General features: G+C 53.6%; 1 protein-coding gene across 1 annotated transcript in view; it reads left to right on the forward strand.

The window, feature by feature from the left end:
* The window catches only part of LAMA5 (laminin subunit alpha 5), a 92,711-nt gene that overhangs the window by 59,893 nt on the left and 12,800 nt on the right, over window positions 1-20,018 (forward strand). Inside the window, exons 20-50 of the mRNA XM_054845404.1 lie at window positions 119-224; window positions 938-1,037; window positions 1,237-1,393; window positions 3,105-3,243; window positions 6,062-6,204; window positions 6,306-6,412; window positions 7,067-7,220; window positions 7,569-7,729; window positions 7,974-8,082; window positions 8,610-8,707; window positions 9,251-9,452; window positions 9,883-10,009; window positions 10,204-10,343; window positions 11,136-11,251; window positions 11,532-11,743; window positions 11,977-12,181; window positions 12,422-12,566; window positions 13,140-13,280; window positions 13,668-13,829; window positions 14,011-14,112; window positions 14,206-14,289; window positions 14,564-14,794; window positions 15,351-15,464; window positions 15,750-15,877; window positions 16,107-16,187; window positions 16,640-16,854; window positions 17,404-17,504; window positions 18,004-18,184; window positions 18,474-18,617; window positions 18,700-18,851; window positions 18,929-19,039. Of these exons, the coding sequence (XP_054701379.1) occupies window positions 119-224; window positions 938-1,037; window positions 1,237-1,393; window positions 3,105-3,243; window positions 6,062-6,204; window positions 6,306-6,412; window positions 7,067-7,220; window positions 7,569-7,729; window positions 7,974-8,082; window positions 8,610-8,707; window positions 9,251-9,452; window positions 9,883-10,009; window positions 10,204-10,343; window positions 11,136-11,251; window positions 11,532-11,743; window positions 11,977-12,181; window positions 12,422-12,566; window positions 13,140-13,280; window positions 13,668-13,829; window positions 14,011-14,112; window positions 14,206-14,289; window positions 14,564-14,794; window positions 15,351-15,464; window positions 15,750-15,877; window positions 16,107-16,187; window positions 16,640-16,854; window positions 17,404-17,504; window positions 18,004-18,184; window positions 18,474-18,617; window positions 18,700-18,851; window positions 18,929-19,039 (4,368 nt within the window). The remainder of the gene's footprint in view (window positions 1-118; window positions 225-937; window positions 1,038-1,236; window positions 1,394-3,104; window positions 3,244-6,061; window positions 6,205-6,305; window positions 6,413-7,066; window positions 7,221-7,568; window positions 7,730-7,973; window positions 8,083-8,609; window positions 8,708-9,250; window positions 9,453-9,882; window positions 10,010-10,203; window positions 10,344-11,135; window positions 11,252-11,531; window positions 11,744-11,976; window positions 12,182-12,421; window positions 12,567-13,139; window positions 13,281-13,667; window positions 13,830-14,010; window positions 14,113-14,205; window positions 14,290-14,563; window positions 14,795-15,350; window positions 15,465-15,749; window positions 15,878-16,106; window positions 16,188-16,639; window positions 16,855-17,403; window positions 17,505-18,003; window positions 18,185-18,473; window positions 18,618-18,699; window positions 18,852-18,928; window positions 19,040-20,018) is intronic.

Raw genomic sequence — 20,018 nt, forward strand, 5'->3', positions numbered from 1 at the left:
AGCATGAAACTCGAAATGCTTCTCCAGTGTCTCAGACTAGGACCCAAATAACTGAGAAACGGCTTAGCTGTGACGAGCAACAGGAGGGAATGAGCTTCCATGCCTACTTCTCTCTTAGGGCGACGGGCAGTGTTTCTGCAAACCAAACGTCTGCGGCCAGTTCTGCTCGGCGTGTAAAGACGGCTACTTCAATATGGAGAACGCAAATTACTTTGGCTGCCAAGGTGAGCCCTCTTCGTGATGTGTGGGGTGAATGAGGGGGCCCACAAGAGCTGACCCTGGAGCAAGAGGCTCTGCCTATACCAACTACCATTGGCCTTGGAGAGAAGGGGCAGGAGATGTCCCACCTCTTGCTTTTGATCATACCACGGCCCAGAGCAGGGGCTGCGTCTTGCTGTTGATCTGGAGACCTGAGGTCATGCTTTTGCCACCACTGGACACAGGAATGAAAGGCCAGGAAAGGTGCCCCCTTGGGTGCCAGAAACTGGTGTGTTTTAACCACTGGCCATGTCCTTGCAGCTGTACCCATTTCTCCTGTTGGGAGCAGGTGGGCATGGACGTGGACGTGTGGGGTTGGCTGCTCTCCATCATGCCGATGGGAAGAGGTAAAGGAGGAGATCCGGCCGCTCTCAGCCGGCGCGTGGTCCTGGCAGGGCTGGGAAGAGGGAGCAAGGCTGCTGCTGGTGGCAGGGCTGCGGCGCCCAGCCATGAGGGTTTGCAGACCTTGTTCCTCCCGCAGTCGTCAGCTGTCTGGAAATAGCTCGGCGCTGAGGTGGAAGAGGAGCCGATCCAAGTGGGGCCAGGGCCAATATGAAAACGGATACAATGGAATAAAAATAGCAGCCCCAGCCTCCCCGCCCGCTGGGGCGCGCCTTTGATTAGTGACCAGGAGCTCGTTAGTGCGGCGGGAATGTAAACAGGCGCTTCCTGCCCGCAGGCTGCCGGTGCGACGTTGGCGGGGCCCTGGGGCCGTCCTGTGAGGAGCGGAGCGGAGCCTGTCGCTGCCGGCAGAGCACACGTGGCCCCACCTGCACCCAGTAAGCTGCTAGCAGGAGATGCTCCTTGGAGTGCTCTGCCTCCCGTTCACTCCCTCGGGGACAGTGTCCTCTGCCACTAAGGGGATGGGGACCTCACCGTCTGGGCTGCTGTCACATCAGCCGCGTGCCTGGCGGAGGTGTCCTCTTGCCTCTCACTCCAGGTAGCCCAGCAGGTAACAGTGCTCCCTCTCTTCCCCAGACCTGCACGGGACCATTATTTCCCTGACCTTCACCACTTGAAATTTGAGCTGGAGGAAGGCACCACGCCGGCCGGGAGAGCTGTGCGGTTCGGATACAACCCCCTGGAGTTTGAGGGCTTCAGCTGGCGAGGATACGCACAGATGTCCTCCATCCAGGTACGCCTGGTGTCTCCAGCCCAGCTCCCCCTGGGGAGGATGCGGTCAGTGGAGGACTGATGTGCTTTTGGCACACGTCTTTCACCCCAAGTGCTTCTCAAACCCCCAAAGTCACAACGGCCAACATAAACAGCACAGTGTATATATAGCCTGTTTGCGCAGATATTTCCTGTAGTGCTGGGGGCAGCATAGACTGATGAGGGGAAAGATCCTAAATTGGGAATCCCCTGACATCCTGATCCGCTTAGACAAAGGTGGTAGGTTGGTGATTACTTACAGGGATGTCTATAAACACTGTCTCTGGGTTTCCTTGTGGCTCTTTCATCTGACTCTGGTCTTTCCTGCAACTCTGTGCATAACCTTCCCTCCCTTTTCCAAAAATAAATTAGCTCCTCCTTAGCTGCCATGTTCAGCTTGGACCTCTTGTTACCATTCTGCCTCCGCTCTTGCTGTTAGCTGGTTTGCTGTAACAACGGTTTACACTAACCTGGAGTTGTCTAAGCCGTGGAAGTGAAGCTGTTTCATCCTGTGACCCTTTTATCTCCTCGGTGGATTCTTCTTCTGCATGGCCCCCGCAGAAGTGTTGCTGGTGTGTGTGTGTGGGGTGCAGGGCAGCGATTCTCTGACAGTCTTGTCCCGTGTAAGATGTTCCTTATCCTGGTGCGTGTACTTTCAGTTTTCTTCATTTTTTCGTGCTTAGGTAAAATAACAGAGGGGCCAAACGTGTTAGCCATTTCCCGTTCAATTCGTAGGTAGGAGCTAAGCAAGGAACTCGTGTAGGCTTCCTTGAGAAAACCCCAGTCTTAAAGCTTAAGGATGGAGCTCATGCTTAAGCCCATGGCTTTTGTTTTGTATCCAGTGTTGGCATTTGAGATAGAAATAGGCCTTGATAGAAGGGCTGGCATATGGCTTTCTGCTGGCAGGTCTCACCTGTAGTTTTGCTCTCTGCAAGATCCTTCCAGTTGGCTCTCCAGTGGGAAGATGGTGTGTAACTGGAGCATTGAAGAACACTGAGCCATCCTTAAGAGTCTCCCTGGGCAGACCCCAGCTTTGCCCTGTAGGCAGGAGGGTATTTAAGCAGATGCTTAGATCCTTTGAAATGGGTCAGACTTAAGCATCTCCTTAACTGGGGTCTTGCCAAACAGCGTCCAGGCAGGCGGAGGGCTGACGGACCCATCAGTGTCACGCGCCCTTGAGCACTGTTAGTCCTTAGCAATGCAGGTTCCTGAGGATGAGGCACCAGCTTGATTTGCAGCCTCCTCTGTAGGCGTCTGGGCAGAGTCCTGTAAACACAAGGGCAGGTGCTTCAGCATTTGGTACCTGCTGGCTGGTTATGGCACACGAAGCCCAAAAGCAACATGCCAATAACAAAAGCAAGAACTTCATAAGACCTTTCCTCTGGCATGGCGTGTGCCCCAGGATAGCCGAACCACCCTGCTGTGCCACAGCATCTTCCAGATGTGGACAGAGCCTTTCCACCCCCTTCCCGCAGGCAGGTTGTTCCTTTGGTGGCCGGCCCCAAAAGGGATGGCGTTGCGAGGTGCCCTCGCCGTGACTGTGCAGCAGGGCCGGTGTGCTTGTCTCCTCCTTGCGCTGTGGCATGTTGCTTTGGGAGCAGTGAGCCGAGCGGCTGTGCTTGGGCTGGTAGCTGTCGGCGGTGGAGGTAATTGAAGGTGTGCTCTGCTTCTCTCCCCTTTCTCTCTCCCACCAGCCCAAGGTAGTGGTGACTCTCAATGTGACCTCCCCCGACCTCTTCCGCCTCGTCTTCCGCTACGTCAGCCGGGGGCCCGCCAGTGTGGAAGGGAGGGTCTCGGTCGTTGAGGAAGGAAAGTTTAATGTTTGTGGCAACTGTAAGTGCATTTTTCACTTCTGGACTAACTCGGAGCATCCCACGCTGCGACACTGCTCCTCTGCCCCTTCTCCCGTCCCAGGTGTGCCCGTCCCAAGTGTGCCCATCTCAGGTGGCCGGCCAGAGCCGTGCCATGGAACGGTGAGGGAGGGGGAAGAGAGGCAGGCAGGCAGGTAGGCAGGCAGGCGGGTAAGGCTCTCCCGCAGAGCGGGTGAGCGGCCAGGAGCTGGGCCCCCAGTGACGTGTGCCCCATGTGCTTTTTTGCTTTTTGCAGAATAAAATCAGAGTCACTGTAGACGTGAAGGAGGCAGAGCTCTATCTGTTCCATGTCATCCTGAGGTATATTAATTCAGGAGGGGCCACTGTGTATGGCAAAATTACAGCTTATCAGCCACGAAGGAGAGGTAAGGATCCCAGACTGCTCTGCTCCCCTGCACCATCGCCACCTCCTCCCCATCCCAGGCAACCTTCTGCATCATCCTTTCCAGAAGACTCTTTCATGTGGCTTTACCCATTAGTCCTGCCCTTCAATTGAAAGGCCGATTTGAGTTTGCAGCCCCCTTTATTTAATAAAGAGCAGCAAGCTGGCCCACGGTCCTGGGGCTGCACACTGAGGACTGTTATCAGCCAGGCTGGTGTGAGATAAGGCTATTGTATGATTCCATACAACCTTTCCAGCATGGGACAAGATCACCCTAGTGCCCCAGGCAGAGCTGAGATGAGTTTCCACAAAACCAGAATGGGCCAAGTGCTGGGAACTGGATCCAAACTTTGGCAGCTGGACACGGTTTTGTTTCGCAGGTGCCCTCATGTGGCAGTCCTGCCCTTGCCTTGGGCTTTTCCCAAACCAGGCTGCTGGCCTCACACATGGTGTGGGGTTTGGAAGTGTCGTGAAATTGCGTGTGTTATAGAGGCATTGCACTCTTCTGCAATGTCTTCTCATCAAGCCATGAGCTGCTGGAGAAGAAGAAGAGCCACCAAAAGATGGCTGAACAAGACTAGAGACCTGGACAACAAATATTCTGGAAATCAATATGAGCAAGACTGCATGGGGACAGGCCTGAGGCCATGCAAGTGCCCTAGTGGGTGGCTGGCTGATTGATTTTACCCCTTCTGATGCTACAGCCACATCATCCTGCTGAAGCTCTTCCTCCAGACCATATGTGCACAGCAGAAGGCTGTTGACACCAGCTACCCGATTTACCAGCGTGTGAAGTTCTTTCCTCTGTCTTGCATTGACATAGGAGGTGTTTTGCCTTTGATGGGATATGCAAGGTTTGAAATGCCAAGATACAATTTTTCTGCTTTTTTTGAGTGGAAAAATAGCTGGTTATTTTCATGACCAGTCTACTATGCAGCACAAAGACAAGAGAAGCATGAGCCATGCTCATGCTTTAGGATCCCACCAAAGGTCAGGAAATATTTAATCTGTCCTATCCAGCAGAAGAGCTCATTTGCCTTATAACGTGTTTCCCTCCTTGCTCAAAAGCAACATCTGATTTTTCTAGTGCTGAAGGCAAGCTGCCAGCAATGGGATCTGGGAGGGCAGCTTCCTTGATAGGCCAGACCGGCTCCAGAAATGTTGAGCCACCTTCTGCCCAGGTGGAATGGGCTTCATCTGGTAAAGGACAAGCAGCCTGGAAAGAAGATAAGTTGGAGATGTGGCTTGCACAAAGGGAAGCTTTTTCTGAGTACATGGTTTGCAGACTGATTTCTCCCACCCCACCTCCGGAAGCCGTCTCAGTTTGAGTTGTGTATCGTCTCAGAGATGTGAAACTTCAGCTTGTCAAGAAATCTGCCCCTTTGCCTGTTCAGGGAAATCTCTTCATTCCTTGCATCCTCACCTCTGCTTCCCATCTGAGAAAGCAAGGGCTCAGCCTCAGCCGACGCCAGGCATGCCACGGAGCTAGCACACGTGGGAAGGGGCTGAGCCATCCCAGCAGCAGCACAAGTCCTTGCTTTAGCTTCTGGCCCTTTGCATTATGCCTTGATGTCCATGTACCACACAAGGATAGTCAGTGTGCCACGTTCCCCACTTCCTTCTTCATCTCATCTGCTCGCCATGCAGCCGTACTTGGTGAATCCCTCTCACCCGTGCTCTTCAAAACGCTCCTGAGACTGCCAGACAGGCAGACAGTCTGCTTCTAGGTGCTGTATCGTTATCGCATCCAAAGTTAATGAATTCAAAGGTTATGGGACTGTCTCAGCTGAGCCAAGAGGCTGTTCAACTGCAGCAGGATCAGGCCTTAGACCTGTTCAACTAAAGTTAATTAAAAAATTAAAATGAATATCTAAATCTCAGGTGCAGAGCCCGTGGCTGGCAAGAAAGACAGGAGCACAGTTTGGGGGTCTGAGAGTTTGCCAGAAGACAGGTATCTCGCCTGTGGAGCTGGGGTCAGAATATCCCTAAGGAAGAACATATCTGGGCAATTCTTTTTGTATGTCTCAATAAATTATTCACAGGCGAGTTCCTTCCTTCTCTAGCTGGCAAAATACTCTTTGGCATGCAATATTCCATGCTTTGCGGTCCAGGGATGCAGAGCACGCTCTGAGAGCTGTGGATTAGCATTAAGGATTGCGGTGATTTATATTTTTTTCTCCCATTAAGCTCCAAAGCAGATCAGAGCAGATTCAGAGCGGATGTCTCTGTTACGGGACAGTGTGGGATTGTGGTGCATCTGCTACGGCAGCGCTGAGAGAGCAGGAGCCTGGGACTCCCTGCTTCACTACAGAGCTGCTTCACTCAGCGTAGCCTCCTGTTTGCAGCCCCAGGTTTTCCATCCTGGTCCCTTCACAGCCTCTCATCCCTCCCGCTCCAGGTACAGAGCAGACCAAGCAGATTGTCTTTGCTCCCAGCACGGAGCCAGCCTTTGTCACCGTCCCCCAGAACAGCTTTGGGGAGCCCTTCGTACTCAATCCCAACACCTGGTCTCTGGTTGTTGAAGCAGAGGGTGTGCTGCTGGTAAGGACCAGCCCCCATGCTCCATCCACCACAGGGAGCTTCAGCAGCTCCCTGGGGGCAAATGTCCCAAACATAACCAACTCTCCCATCTCTCCTCCTAGGACTATCTGGTTTTGCTACCCAGCTCGTACTATGAAGCTCCAATACTGCAGCTGAAGGTCACAGAGCCATGTACCTACCAGCCAGCCCCAGAACAAGCCACGCAGAAGTAAGGATCTCCACGTCTTTGTGCTGTGTGGGACCTACTCAGCTCCTCTTGGCCTGGGGTTAAGAAATATATACAGTCCACACTCTGTGAGGGTCTGGATGCAATAGAACTGTTTAGTGGAGCACTTTGCCGTGGTTGATAAAGCCCACTGAACCTGCGCTGTCCCAGAAAGCCAACGCATAGATCTCTTCATCCATGGCACAAGCAGTCTTTGTGTTCTCATGGACCCTGGAGGGCCAACTCACCCCGTAAGACCACAGCCCTCTGCTAGGCTGGGTTCCCAGTGCTGGGTTGTATGTCAATCGACAGCCCTGGAAAGTGGCTACAATGAATTAGGTCTTGCTAGACTATTTAAAATGAATGGGTAGAGTCTGGTAGTGCTTAGAGCATCTCAGTGCTCCACTATAGCAATGGTCCCCAGGATAAAGCACGTTGCAAGGGGAGAAGCTTTTTGTTGTTACTGCCGTCATGGGTCCTATAATGCACAATCTGATGCGCCACACTAACCAGAGGTGTTCCTTTGGGCAGTGGGGCCTTTATGTTGCACCAAAACATTTTGCAAATCTTGCTGGGATCAGGCTGCATGGGTGCTCTTGACTTTTAAAATCGTGATGTAACAACCATGCTTTGCAATTTTTTCCTTTATGTTTTTAGCTGCCTCTTGTATAAGTACCTGTCTGTGGAAGGATTCCCTGCTGCTTCAGGGGTGGACGCGGTGTGCAGGCTGGACAACCGATTACCCAGAGTGTGTCCCACAGAGCAGCTCACCCCCTCCCATCCCTGGATGGCAATGTGCAGCGGCAGCGATGTGAGTGACACTTCTGTTTCATCCCTTGCATGGGCACTGTGGCACTCATCCCTCTGCTCCCACTGTCTGGTCTTTACCTGGGCACAGGTTACCAGAAGGGCTTTTCACCCATGTACACCCCACTGTTGCCCCTCAGTCTTGCAGTTGTGTGCTTGTACGCCCTGTTGTTCACGGCACCCAAAAGCAGTGTCTCACGTGCAAAGGGCTTGCAAAGACACGTGTGGTAAGAGTTGGCCCGTTGGCCCCTCACGTGCAGAGGAGGCTGGTTTGTAGCACAGGCATCCTGCGCATGCTCACTGTGGGGAGTGGGACAGGACACCCTTGCTCAGTTGTGTCTCTCTCCTTCAGGTGGAAGTCCAGCTCTCCTTGCCTGTTGCCCAGCCGGGGAAATACATGCTGCTGGTGGAGTACGCCAACACCAATGCTTTGCAGACAGTGGGCGTAGCTGTGAGCTCGCCGCACTTAGCCATGCAGCAGGGCACGTTCATCTTCTACCCGTGTGTCTACAGGTATGGTTTATTGAAGCTGTTGATGCAGGTCAAACCCAGTCCTTTACTGTAAGAGCAACTTTTGCGGAGGAAACAAATGTCTGGGATGTCCTTGGAAAACTTCACTCTTATGACTTGCCAGAAAATGCATCAAAAGATTTACAGAGACTTTGTATAAATACCTTCAGGACATATAGCTGGCAGGACAAGAAATGGGTCATGACCCTACTCAAGGCTGGCTTCAAGATCTGTGTTTCTCTTACAGTTTCCTTTGTCGAGGGATTGCTGTAGATTCCCAGAGCCGCATGGCAACTTTTGAACTTACCTCAGAGGCCACTATTCGGTTCACCTCTGATCTGGCTGACTTCTTCCTGGTAAGGCTTCCTGCGAGGGCAGCTCTGTTGGCAGGTTGCGAGGAGGAAAGGCAGGAGTGGTACCTAGCCTGTAGAAGAGTTTTCTAGTCCTGTTGGGACTGGGTACTAGGTCTTAGTCTATGTCATGAGCAGTCCAAGGTGGAGAACGTGGTCAGTGGTGTGTTTTGAAGTAGATGATAGGACTGGGATTTGGGAGAAGATGGGGGAGTAGAAGCTGCTCGTTGCAGAGGGAGCTCTGCAGCAGTGTGGCAGTGCCTCTTCCTATTTTACTTTGAAGGCATTCACAGTTACTTAGCCAAGATAGAAGAATCCCATAAATATCTGGAGCTCCTAAATGCCTTAGGGCTTATGCCAAGGAAGAAGGAGCAGTAAACTGAGGTGTGACCTGCCCTGCATTAGCCGAAGTGCCTGATAAGGAGGTGCTTAGTGTGGTCAGTCTGATCACTGGTGGGCACAGAAACTGCTGTAGGCTGCCAGTGGCAGAGGCTGTCATGTAACCGGGCATCTCTCTCTTTCCCGTGCGGCAGCACAAAGTGTACCTCATACCTGCTGCACAGTTCACCGTGGAGTTCATCGAACCGAAGGTGCATTGCATCAGCGTTCATGGCACATTCTCATCCAACAGGTAAGAGTCTCAGGTCCCTCAGGGTTTTAGCATGAATGTGGCTGTTTCCAAAAGCAGTTGCTTCCCCCGCTTCCCTCAGGTCTGGAGCGTTTTCAGCTCTTGACCCAAGAGAGTTAATCTGTGGCTGAGGCGAAGCGCCATGCCTATGCCCGCCAAGCAGGCAGCAATGGAGTAAGGACTGAAGTCAGGCTGCTGGTCCTTTACCTGAACACCACGCTGCCTCCTGTGGTAGACACTCAAGCGTCATCCTGAATAGGCTTTCCTGTGCTTGCTCACATACAGCAAGAGACACTCACTGTATATCTGAATTCCTGACACTGCTTTGAATCAATATTCGCACGGGAATTGGCCTGTGCAAGGTTCTTGTTCTTCCTGCTGAGCCCGTGTCCCAGAGCCCCAGGGATCCTGGTGGAAAGCTCTCCCTCACTGGCATGCTTCGTAATCTGCCAGGTGTTATAGGGCATGCATCTGCCACCAGGACCCCATAGCCTCTCTCTTTCCTTGTCGGAGATCTTTACATCCCATTTTCTCCTTGTTTTGCAGCAGCTCCTGTGTTCCTTCAAGGTTCCTGAAGCTTTCTCAGTCAATCATTTTGGAAGGAGGCCGGGCTCTGCCCATCGCCCCTGACGTCCCCCTAGCTCAGGCTGTTCATGTAGCTCTAGCTGGGGTCCCGGTGGAGCCTGCACCTCGGCCTCCCACAGCGGTGGACCCTGCTGCAGAACTCATTCTCCTGCAAACACCGCAGGTAGTGACATGGGTGTGGGTTGGGCTGGTGTGCTGTTGCTGTGACACTGGACGTCTGGGGCAGGGAGAAGTATTCCTTCTCTATTGAGTAGCTTTAGCAATTAGAAATTTAACAATTAACATTTTCATAATTAATTTGGACTTTAAACTTGTCCCTGAACCTGTAATTCCCATGGACTCTCCTGTCCTAGCTCTGTCCAACTCTGCTTGGTTCTTTGGGGCTCCCAGGAAAAGCTTTGCAAGTGGCACTGTTAAAGGGGGGAGTGTGGAGACATGAGAGGTTGATTCACCAAAAGTCTCAAGAACTGACAGTCTGTAACCTGACAGTTGTGCCGTAAGAGCGCAAATTCATGCAATAATAACAAATATCCCAGCTGTGAGTGCAGACGTCAGATGTGGTTTTTTGTCTCTGTTTTCCTGCTTTGGGCCAGGCTGCTGTTGTGTTTAACAGCCGGATCCAGACCCTGGGACGCTACGCTTTCATCCTACACTACTACCAGCCCAACCATCCCACCTTCCCTGTGGAAGTGTTAATCAACGGTGGGCGCACCTGGCAAGGTGAGAAGAGCAGGGACTTGGGGGAAAGCTGCTAGTAGGCAGAAGCCTTGGCAAGTTTTCGATGCCAGAGGATAACTGTGGGTTCGCTGAGGGGTGCAAAGATGAAGCGAGATTGACTTATCTGTTCTAAACCAGGAGGGTGTGATGAGGACTGCAAGGGAAATGTGAGACCAACAGGTTTGTTGTCTTTTCAGGTCAGATCAATGCTACTTTCTGTCCACATGGCTATGGATGCCGGAGCCTGGTAGTTTCCGAGGACCAGATTATCCTGGATGTTACCGATAATGATCTGACTGTGGTTGTTCGAGTGCCAGAGGGCAAGCAGCTGTGGCTGGTGAGCCTCTCCAGGAAGCTCCTGGGGCATGCCGGACCAGGATCCAGCCACATGGCTCCAACAGGGCTGGAGTTTGTCCTTGGGGATTTTTGTCACTGTGTGACTGCAGGAATGTTTCCCACCATCGCTCGGTTTCTGAACTACTGTAGAAAGTTGCAATCTCCAACTTTAATGGTGTAGAATTGAGGGCAGGATTCACAGAGACAGGGTCTGTGTATGAATTATCCTTCACTGTGTGGTTTTAGTACCAAAGCGAGGCAGATACGGAAGCTGTTGCTTTGGATATATAGCTTGTAATAATCCAAAATAAGCCTTGTTCATACCCCAGTAATATTTTGTACCTGCATAGCATTGTTTGTCCAGGCAGGTCTCATCATGGGAGCCAGTAGTCCTTGTTATGCTTAGGCAGCAGGACTAGAAGATTGACCAAAATTTGGATAAATGGCTGAAAGACAGAATTGGAGCCCAGGCGCCTTCATGTCTAGGAGTTGGAGATGATGGTGACAGCCTGCTTCTGTGCTGAAGCACAGCCAGCGCTGCCTTTTTTTACTCCAGTGAATTTGGGCCACCCCTCTCATGGAACATTAAAATAGATGGACCCTGATGGATGAACCTCAATGGAGGGGTGATCCCTGGTCTTTCCAGTACTCAGGCACTTTGTGTTATATTCTGTCCCAGCAAGGGATGAGCTGATGAGAAGTTAAAGGTGCATTTTGAGTCAGCTCATTTAGGACTGCGTCTGTCTGGCTCAGCTAAGGAGCCTGGCTCACCCACCTTGTCCTTGCTGTGCAGGATTACATCCTCGTGGTGCCTGAGGACAGCTACAGCTCTCAGTACCTGCAGGAGGAACCCCTGGACAAGTCCTATGACTTCATCAGCAGCTGCGGTGTCAACAGCTTCTACATCAAGTGAGACCTTTGGCTGTGGGTGGCTGCTCTGCTGTCTGTGGGCTGCACACTCCTCAGGGAGCAAAAATCCATTTCCTTCATGTGTGGCAGGGGAGGGATCCGGTTAAGGCTTTCCTTATGTAATGACCAAAGCTGTGGGTATTTGGGGGATCTTGGTGTCACAGGCTCTCTCTCCCACTAATTCGGTACCCACTGCTGTAGGAGATCCTGCTGGATTTTGGGGTGGTAGGGAGGCTGTCGGGTTGTGCGGCAAGGTGATTCCTTCTGCCTTCCCCTGCAGCCCCAGCACGTCATCAAGGTTCTGCCATGACTCTGCCATCTCGCTCTCCCTCTTCTACAACAACGGGGCGCAGCCCTGCCGGTGCCATGAGGCAGGGGCACGGGGCAGCCAGTGCGAGCCCTTTGGTGGGCAGTGTCCCTGCAAGTCCAACGTCATCGGGCGAGAGTGCTCCCGCTGTGCCACTGGCTACTGGGGCTTCCCCAACTGCAGGCGTGAGTTGTCCTGTCTCCCCTTCTGCTTTCCCAGCACTTGCTGTTTTGCGTCTTACAGGGCTGAGGCTGATTTGGGAAACGGCTGCGTTTTCCAGCCCTGTAATGGCTCTTCTTGCATGAAGACAGCCCAGCTGCCTGCAGAGCAGTTGAGCTCTGCACCCATTGCCTCGCACTCTCCTTGGGCTGCCCGGGTCTCACTCCCCCAAACGCAGTCCCTTTTCTGCCCCTTCCAGCCTGCGACTGCGGGACACGTCTCTGCGACGAAGTGACAGGGCAGTGCATCTGCCCTCCGCACACCCTGAAGCCGGAGTGCATCGTCTGCGAGCCCCAGACCTTTGGCTGCCACCCCCTCATCGGCTGCGAGGACTGCAATTGCTCTCGGCCCGGCGTGCAGGAGCTGACGGAGCCAGGCTGTGACGTGGACAGCGGGCAGTGCAGGTGAGGGAGCCCTGTCGCTGCGCAGGGCGTGTCCGGCAGCATCCCCGGTCCATGTCTGGCAGCATCTCTGGTCCCTGCTGGAGTGATGGGACTGTCAGCAGGTTACAGGGAGGAAATGTGCAGGATGGGGAAATCCTCGTCAGCACTGTGTCCCTGCAAGCATGGGTGAGCCCTGAAAGCCTGGCTGCTCCCGGCACAGCAGCACGAAGCAGGGGTTTCTAATGCTTGTGTCCCATCCAGGTGCAAGCCCAATGTCATAGGGCGGCAGTGTGACCTCTGTGCCCCTGGCTTCTACCACTACCCCAACTGCCGGCGGTGTGACTGCCACCAGGCTGGCACCAAAGCAAGCGTGTGCGACCCGGTCACAGGGCAGTGTCACTGCAAGGTCAGTCCTTGGATGCCTTCACACGGTGCGTTTCTGCTCAGCTCGACTCTCCTGCTCTGGCAATGCAGCTGGTTCAGCCTGGGGGGCTGTGGGTGTCTGGCGTGCCAGGAGGGAGCAGGGCTCAAGGAGAGCACCTGTGTGCTGAGCTGCAGCCTTCCTGCCCCACATGGCAGTGGGTTCAGAGCACGCTGAAAGACTCCTTCTCCCAGTCTTTCCTGGCCACAAAGGTCTATGCTTTGGGCTGTCACTGGGCAGGTGGACAGTCTGAGTCCAGCCCTGTGTCACAGACAATTGCAGGTAAAGCTCTCAGCCCTGTTGACTCTTTCTGCTCCTGCATGACAGCAGAGTAACTCAAACTGCTGCTGAGCTGCCTGCTCCAGCCCCTTTGCAGGGCTCACAAGTAGGGTGAATTTAATGTTTGATGGGTGGTGTGCAAGCAAACCTGTTCAGGGACTGCTTAATAGTCTTTCAGCATCACGTCGTTGCGCTTTCATCACTCGTTCAGCCATCTCTGTCACCCATATAGGCCTAGCGAGGAGCTGCTGACACTGTTGAGCTTTGCTTGTCTTCCAGGAAAATGTGGAGGGCCTGAGGTGTGACCAGTGCCGCCTGGGAACATTTTCTTTGGATGCCAGCAACCCCAAGGGTTGCACCAAGTGTTTCTGCTTCGGTGCGACAGATCGCTGCCGCAGCGCTGAGAAGCACCGAATGGAGGTGAGAGGGGCCAGGGGCCACCAGAGCCTGCAGTTCAGTTGTGTTCCCATCTGCCTGGCTCCCTGCTGCCCTCGGATCTCTGTCCTGCGTTAATCCTACCCCTCTAGAAGATACGCTGCGAGGAGGGTTGTGTTTGTCTCTCTCTGCCCGTCTCCCACTTTCAGCCCCTTTTCCTCATCTCTGGGGTCTCACAGGGTGGACAGTCATGGCAGGGGTGGTGTTCAGCTTTCCAGTGGCTTCATCAGGATGCATGTGAGGTTGTGAGCCTGTTATCATCCTGTCTGCTGTTCTGGGACTTGCTCTTCTGAAGCGTCATGATCCGAACACATTCTGTGGCTCCACCAGGGCTCTGGGGGCTCTCTGGAGACACCTACTTTTCCCCCACAGTTCGTTGACATGAATGGGTGGCTCTTGCTGAGCAGCGACCGCCAGGAAGTGCCGACAGCTCTGAGCCTGCGGGAGCAGCTCCTCCACGCTGATCTCAAGAACCTCCTGGATGCATACCAGGAGCTCTACTGGGTTGCACCCAGCTCCTACCTTGGGGACCGGGTAAGAATGCAGTGGCAGCTGGACCAGCAGTCATACCCATCCCTGACCCCACCGACACGTGTGCCAGCAGCACGCCCACTGACACGCAGGCATTGCTCACACTCCGGTTGAACACGGACACGTCTGACCCAGCTCAGTGGTGTGGACTTGCAGCAACACATGCAATTTGTTTGTCCCTTAGGTTTCCTCCTATGGTGGGCACCTGCGCTATGAGCTGCACTCTGACCCGCGGAGGGGTGATGTGTTTATTCCTGTGGAGTCCCGCCCGGACGTGATCCTGAAGGTGCAGCCTGGGAGATTCCCTGGTGCCTCCTGCTAACACAGGAGCAGGATGGGGTGGTGACTTGGTGACTGACACCTTCCTTGCTTTTCCCAGGGAAATCAGATGAGCATCATGTTTCTGGAAGGCACCTACCCTTCCCCAGGGGAGGTACACAACGGTCAGCTGCAGCTGGTGGAGGTGAGTTTGCACACACAAGTGTGTACCAAGTGCTCAGATGTTACTGAAAGGACAAGGCTAGGATGTAGACAGAAGGGACGATTGCTTTGAGCTCAGTATTTTAGGTGCTGCCTATTGCAGCAGAACTGTTTGTGACCGCCCAGGGCTGTTTTATCTGTGCAAAGGGGAGGCATTCCAGCAGCAGGGAAGTGAAGGCTGGGCTGGATTTTCAGGTGCCTGGTACAAAATAAAGGCTTGTGCTTCCTGCTGGTAATGCCAGGTCTTCTCCCACTAGGGTAACTTCAGGCACACAGAGACGCACAACCCTGTGTCTAGAGAGGAGCTCATGATGGTGCTGGCAAACCTGGAACAGCTGCAGATCCGGGTACTCTTCTCCCAGCTCTCTTCATCCGTGTCCCTGCGCCGTGTGGTCCTGGAGGTGGCAACAGATACAGCTACTGGCATCCGCGCCAGCAACGTGGAGCTGTGCTTTTGCCCAGCTAACTACCAGGGCGACTCCTGCCAGGTAGGGCGAAAGGAGACATGCTGCTTCAGGCAGGGGTGGGGGGGTCAAACAGCCACCGTTTTGGGGCCTCAGCCACCCCTTGTGCTTGGTGTGGGTGGCAGCATCGGGGTTTGGATGTTTGTGTAAAGCAGTGATGCCACAGTACCAGCTTCTAAGCTGACACCTGAGGGCTTCAGTTGAAATTACAGCTCAGGTTGTAATTGAGGAAGGAACAACATCTCCCAGGCTCCCCTCCCACCACAACACAGTGCACCTGGGAGAGGTGTGTTAGCTGCATCTGTCGTCTTGAAAGAGGCATGATGGGGAAATCAGTCAGGTGTTGCAGACCCAAAATTACATGCATGCAGTACCTTGGAATAGGTCCTTCTGTCTGGCCAATTATCTCCTATTGATGAGGAGCAGGAAGGAGCTACACTGAAAAATCGTGATTGTTGCTTTTAATCTCTTCTCCATCAGTACAACCCTGTGGGAATTCTGTCATGGAAACTAAATCAGTCCTTTTGCTTTGCCTGAATATATCAGGCTGTTTTTCACATCTCTTTTTCTCTGTCCTCAGGAATGTGCTCCAGGTTACTACAGGGACACCAAGGGGCTCTTTCTGGGAAAATGTATCCCATGTCATTGCAACGGCCACTCAGATCAGTGCCTGCCGGGCTCTGGGATATGCCTTGTAAGTAAACAGTAAACCAGCATGGTATTTTTGAGTTGTAAGGTCTGCAGTGTGCAATTAAAAAGCTCTTCACATACAAACTGAGCTGGCAGGTCCGTGCCTGAACTGGAGCATTAGCTGCATGTGCCATTTCAGGGATGGTCCTGCTTGGGGTCAGCTTGGGGTGAAAGATATTTTGGGGAAAGAGGAAGGGCTGAAGCGTCCGGATATCCAGTGGGATATTCTTTGTGCAGCACACATTTCTTGCTGTGAGTGCTGAGCCCGCAACCTGCCTTTCCCTTGTAGAACTGCCAGCACAACACGGAGGGAGACCGCTGTGAGCGGTGCAAGGATGGCTATGTGGGCAGCCACTCTGCTGAAGAACCCCTGCAGTGTGTTGGATGTCCATGCCCTCTTTCAGTTGCCTCCAACAAGTAAGCACCCTTGGATGGGATTGTCTATTTGGCCCCCGATTAACTGCTGGGAAGTGCGCTGCGCCACATCAGGGCACTGGCTTGGCTCTGGTGGGTGTCCCAGTGCAAGCTTTGTCCATGGCCACAAGCTCACTCTCTTACCAGAGGCTCCAGCAGCCCACACCAAGCGATCAGCTCCCGTGGCACTATGTCAGGGGTAACTGTACCTTCCTGTCGCCTCTTGTTTCAGTTTTGCCATCGGTTGTGTCCACAAGGGCTCCAACATGCAGTGCCTCTGCAAGCCTGGCTACGCTGGACCCAACTGTGAGCGGTAAGGGTGATGGCACCCATGTTTCTGGGGCCTCAGACACGCTAGTCCCATGCAGCCATTGCTGTGGCAGAAGTAAAGTTGTCCTAGTAGAGACAGAGACTGCAGAGGAAGAGGTTGGCTCTGCCCGCAGTGTGCTTAGCTCTGGCAGGATTTCTTTCAATCCTTTTCAGCCTGCAAATGCCCTATTGCTGTCTCACTGCTGATAGATTGTGTTACCGTGGGTGTATTCCTCAGCTGTGCTTTGCCTTAACTTGCAGTCTGTGATAAAGGCACCTTTCTGAGATATCATGAGGCAAAACACAAAGTGCTTTGAGATCCCTGAGGGGGTTGCAGCAGTTACAAGTGTTGGATGCTCGCACTGTTATAATTGCCCAACTCAAGCGTGGTGCAGGCACGAGCTGTGAGGATCCCCCGATGCCCTGACTGTGTTTTAACTTGCCGTATTTCTCCAGGTGTGCCCCAGGATACTATGGCAATCCCTTGGTGATTGGCAGTTCATGCCAGCCCTGCGACTGCAGCGGGAACACGGATCCCAACATGCTGTTCAGCAGCTGCGACTCCCTGACGGGCACCTGCACGGGGTGCATGCACCACACGGCCGGTGCGCGGTGTGAGGTCTGCGCCCCCGGCTACTATGGGGACGCGGTGGCAGCCAAGAACTGCACACGTGAGTGGGGCAGGCAGCAAGCACTGGCAGGGGAAGGTGGACAGACTGACGGTGGACGTGTTTAGTGCCTTAGCCAGGCTGTGCATTGCCCTGCTGAGTCACGCGCTTCGTTGCAAACATTGCACGCATTGTCTAAAGATGGTAATAAGAAAAAAACCTCCAAAAACCTGCCCTCCAGCATCACAACTCCATAACATCCGATCCACCCCTGAATGCAAGCCGCCAAGCCGCACCCAGGCTGGAACGGTCTTGCCCCGAGCAGCTACTGCAGCAGCAGTGCTGGCGCTCCCTCGGGAGTGTGGGTTTGCACAGCACGCTCCCAGCGCTGCTCTTCTCCCTCTGAGAACAGCAGCTCACCAAAGGGGGTCTGTCCTGGGCAGGCATGCTGGGAATAAGTTATCAGCAGGAGCAAATCCAAGAGGAGAGAGAGTCTGTCTTTGCTCTGATTGTGATACGTAAGGAGGAAATAGGATTCCCTGTTGGGAATAAGGTTTGTGAGTGGCTGAACAGGCTCTTCACTGTATAACTGACTGTATTTTTCCCTGATAGAGTGCAACTGTTCGCCTTGCGGGACAGACTCATGCCATCCACGAACCGGCCAGTGCTTCTGCAAGACTGGAGTGACTGGCCAGCACTGTGACCGCTGCGAGGTGAGGACTGCCTGGTACTGGGGTGGTGCCTGTGCTTGGCACAGGGGTGAGGGGCAGCCCCGGTGTGTCCTCCCTGGGCCTGTGAGCAGAGCGGTGCTGGCAGCTGTGCTGGCAGCCGGGTGGTTAAGACTGGATTTGTGTGATCTGCTTATGCACGGCGAAAGCTTATTAAAGATCTGGCAGCACGCGATGGAGGCAGTGTTCAGCTGCAGCCTGGGCAGTGGTGTGGTACCCTTTGGGAAACTGCAGTAAACCCCATTTCCCTGCACGCATCCAGTGTGGGCGTTGCAGGGCAAAGGCGGGTTTGCAGAGCAGTGCTGTGGTGTGTCTGGGTTCTTACTGCAGCTCCACGTCTTTGCTGTGTTGATACGAGTTTTGTGGTGCTCAAAACACTCCTCGAAAGCAAGGCTGGGGTCCCATGTTGCCTCAGCATGCCCCAGGAGGGAGGTACGCATGTCCTCTTGCTGAACAGGGCACCCGCTGTCCTGCTTTTCCCTAGGAGGGGTACTATGGCTTCGAGGGATGCTCTGGCTGCCGGAGGTGTGACTGCGACATCGGCGCTGTGGGGAGCAGCTGCCACGCGCAGACCGGCCAGTGCAACTGCCTGCCCGGTGTCAGCGGCTCGCGCTGCCAGCAGTGCGCCCTGGGCTACTGGGGCTTCAGCGAGAGCGGCTGTACAAGTGAGTCCTGCTTCCCGGGTGTTGGGTCCTGCACGTGGAGGAGCGGGGCAAGGTGTTGATGGCACGTGTGCTTGTCAAATTGTTGAAGGTGGAAAACTTTCCACCTTTAACTGCTGTCTGAGGTCCTGTGCGTGTTGCCAGGTTGCGCAGGGAAACCCCCAGCAGTGGCATGTAAGATAAGCAGGGATGCAATTGCACAGCTGGAATAAAATCACCCCTTCCCCTCCCTCCGGGGTGATTACAGCACAAAATGATGCCACGAGTGTTTCCCTGTTGTTAAACTCGGCAGAGTGCGAGTGCAGAGGGGGCTCCTGCGACCCACGTACTGGGGAGTGCACCTGCTCCAACGGGCTGACGGGGAAGCAGTGTGATGTCTGCATGCATGAGTATGAGATCCCCGTGGCAAACGGCCCAGACAGCATGAGGTGTGAAGGTCTGTATCCTGCGGTCCTGGGGACAGAGGTGAGGGAAGCCCGGGGAAAGGGCCTGTGCTGACCGCTCTGTTCCTCTGGCAGTGTGCGACAGCTGTGTCCTGCTTCTGCTGGAGGATCTGCAGAGCATCGAGATGTCCTTCCCCTCCATTCGCAGCCAGCTGGTCAACCTCAATGCCAGCTCCATCGCCTGGGCTCGTCTCCACGGTCTCAACAGCACTATGGCGACTGTCGCTGTACGTGGAAGGTTTAACACCACTTTCTGCCCACGGTTCCTGGCCCATTGTCCTGATCTTGGCTCTTTTTGTCCCAGAATCAGCTGCGTGAGTACCAGAGAGCTATGAACAAGGTCAGGCAAAGGGCTGACGAGCTGGAGGATGAGAACGTGGACCTCACACAGGACCTGAATGCATTGCAGCACAAAGTAGGGTATTTCTCCACCTTCCTCCCCTTGTCAGAGTACAAGTCCCTCCTTTTACCTAAAATTGAGGGGTTTGAAGGCCATGAGGAGCCTATTTCAGGCAGGATGGATCTCCTGCCCAGCCAGCACTAGGCTTGGGGTCTCTTACTTAGATGTCCAGGCTGTTAAACGTCTTGTGATATGGACGGTTGTTTCTTGATTTATTACTTGCTTCTGAGGCAGCTCCAACTTTAACAAGTAAAGATAGATTCAATAAAATGTCATTTATAGAAGGAGCATACAAGAAAGGATCGTAAACATCTAGGTCTGTCCTGGATGCCTCCATGCCATGGCAGGAAGAGCCTGGGCTTTGTCAGCGAACAAGTCAACCCTTTTTATCATAGTAGTCCTTGGAGGCCTCAGTACAGCAACACCTTTTGCAAGGTGCAATCTATATACAGTCTATAAAACACCAGTTGCGTCTTCAGAGAATTTATAAACTGAGGAAGATTTGATTTGATTCATAAACTGCCTCCTCCTGATCTAAGGGAGAGGGAAAAGTGTCTGCTTGGTAATGTACATCCCTGGGCAGCTATGGACAAATTGCTTCTGTCTATATGTACGTCCATGCCCTGAATGGCCAAACTGCAGCCCTCCATCTCTTCTTGTGTCCTGGTCGGGGTGCAGGTGGGCCTGGCTCCAGGCTCTAAGGCTTTTCCTGTGTTAGGAGTGCAGTGAGTGCTGTCCCTCTGTGGTCTTAGGACTGATTCAGGATCCAGAGCCTGTTGCACTGGGAGCTGCACGTGCTGCTTGTGCTTCTCTGAAGGTGGTAGACAAGACCATGACTGAATGCGTCGTAGGCAAGCAGCGCAGGGCAGGCTGTTGCAGGAGACGTGACTTCCTTGGTTCAAGGACCTCAAAAACTGCACATTCCCAAGCCTCGTGTGCCTTTTGGCCACATCTTTCCCTCTGATGGATCACACAAAACATAAATTTCGTGCCT

Source organism: Grus americana, chromosome 17 (genome assembly GCF_028858705.1).
Source record: "Grus americana isolate bGruAme1 chromosome 17, bGruAme1.mat, whole genome shotgun sequence".
Lineage (NCBI taxonomy): Eukaryota > Metazoa > Chordata > Aves > Gruiformes > Gruidae > Grus > Grus americana.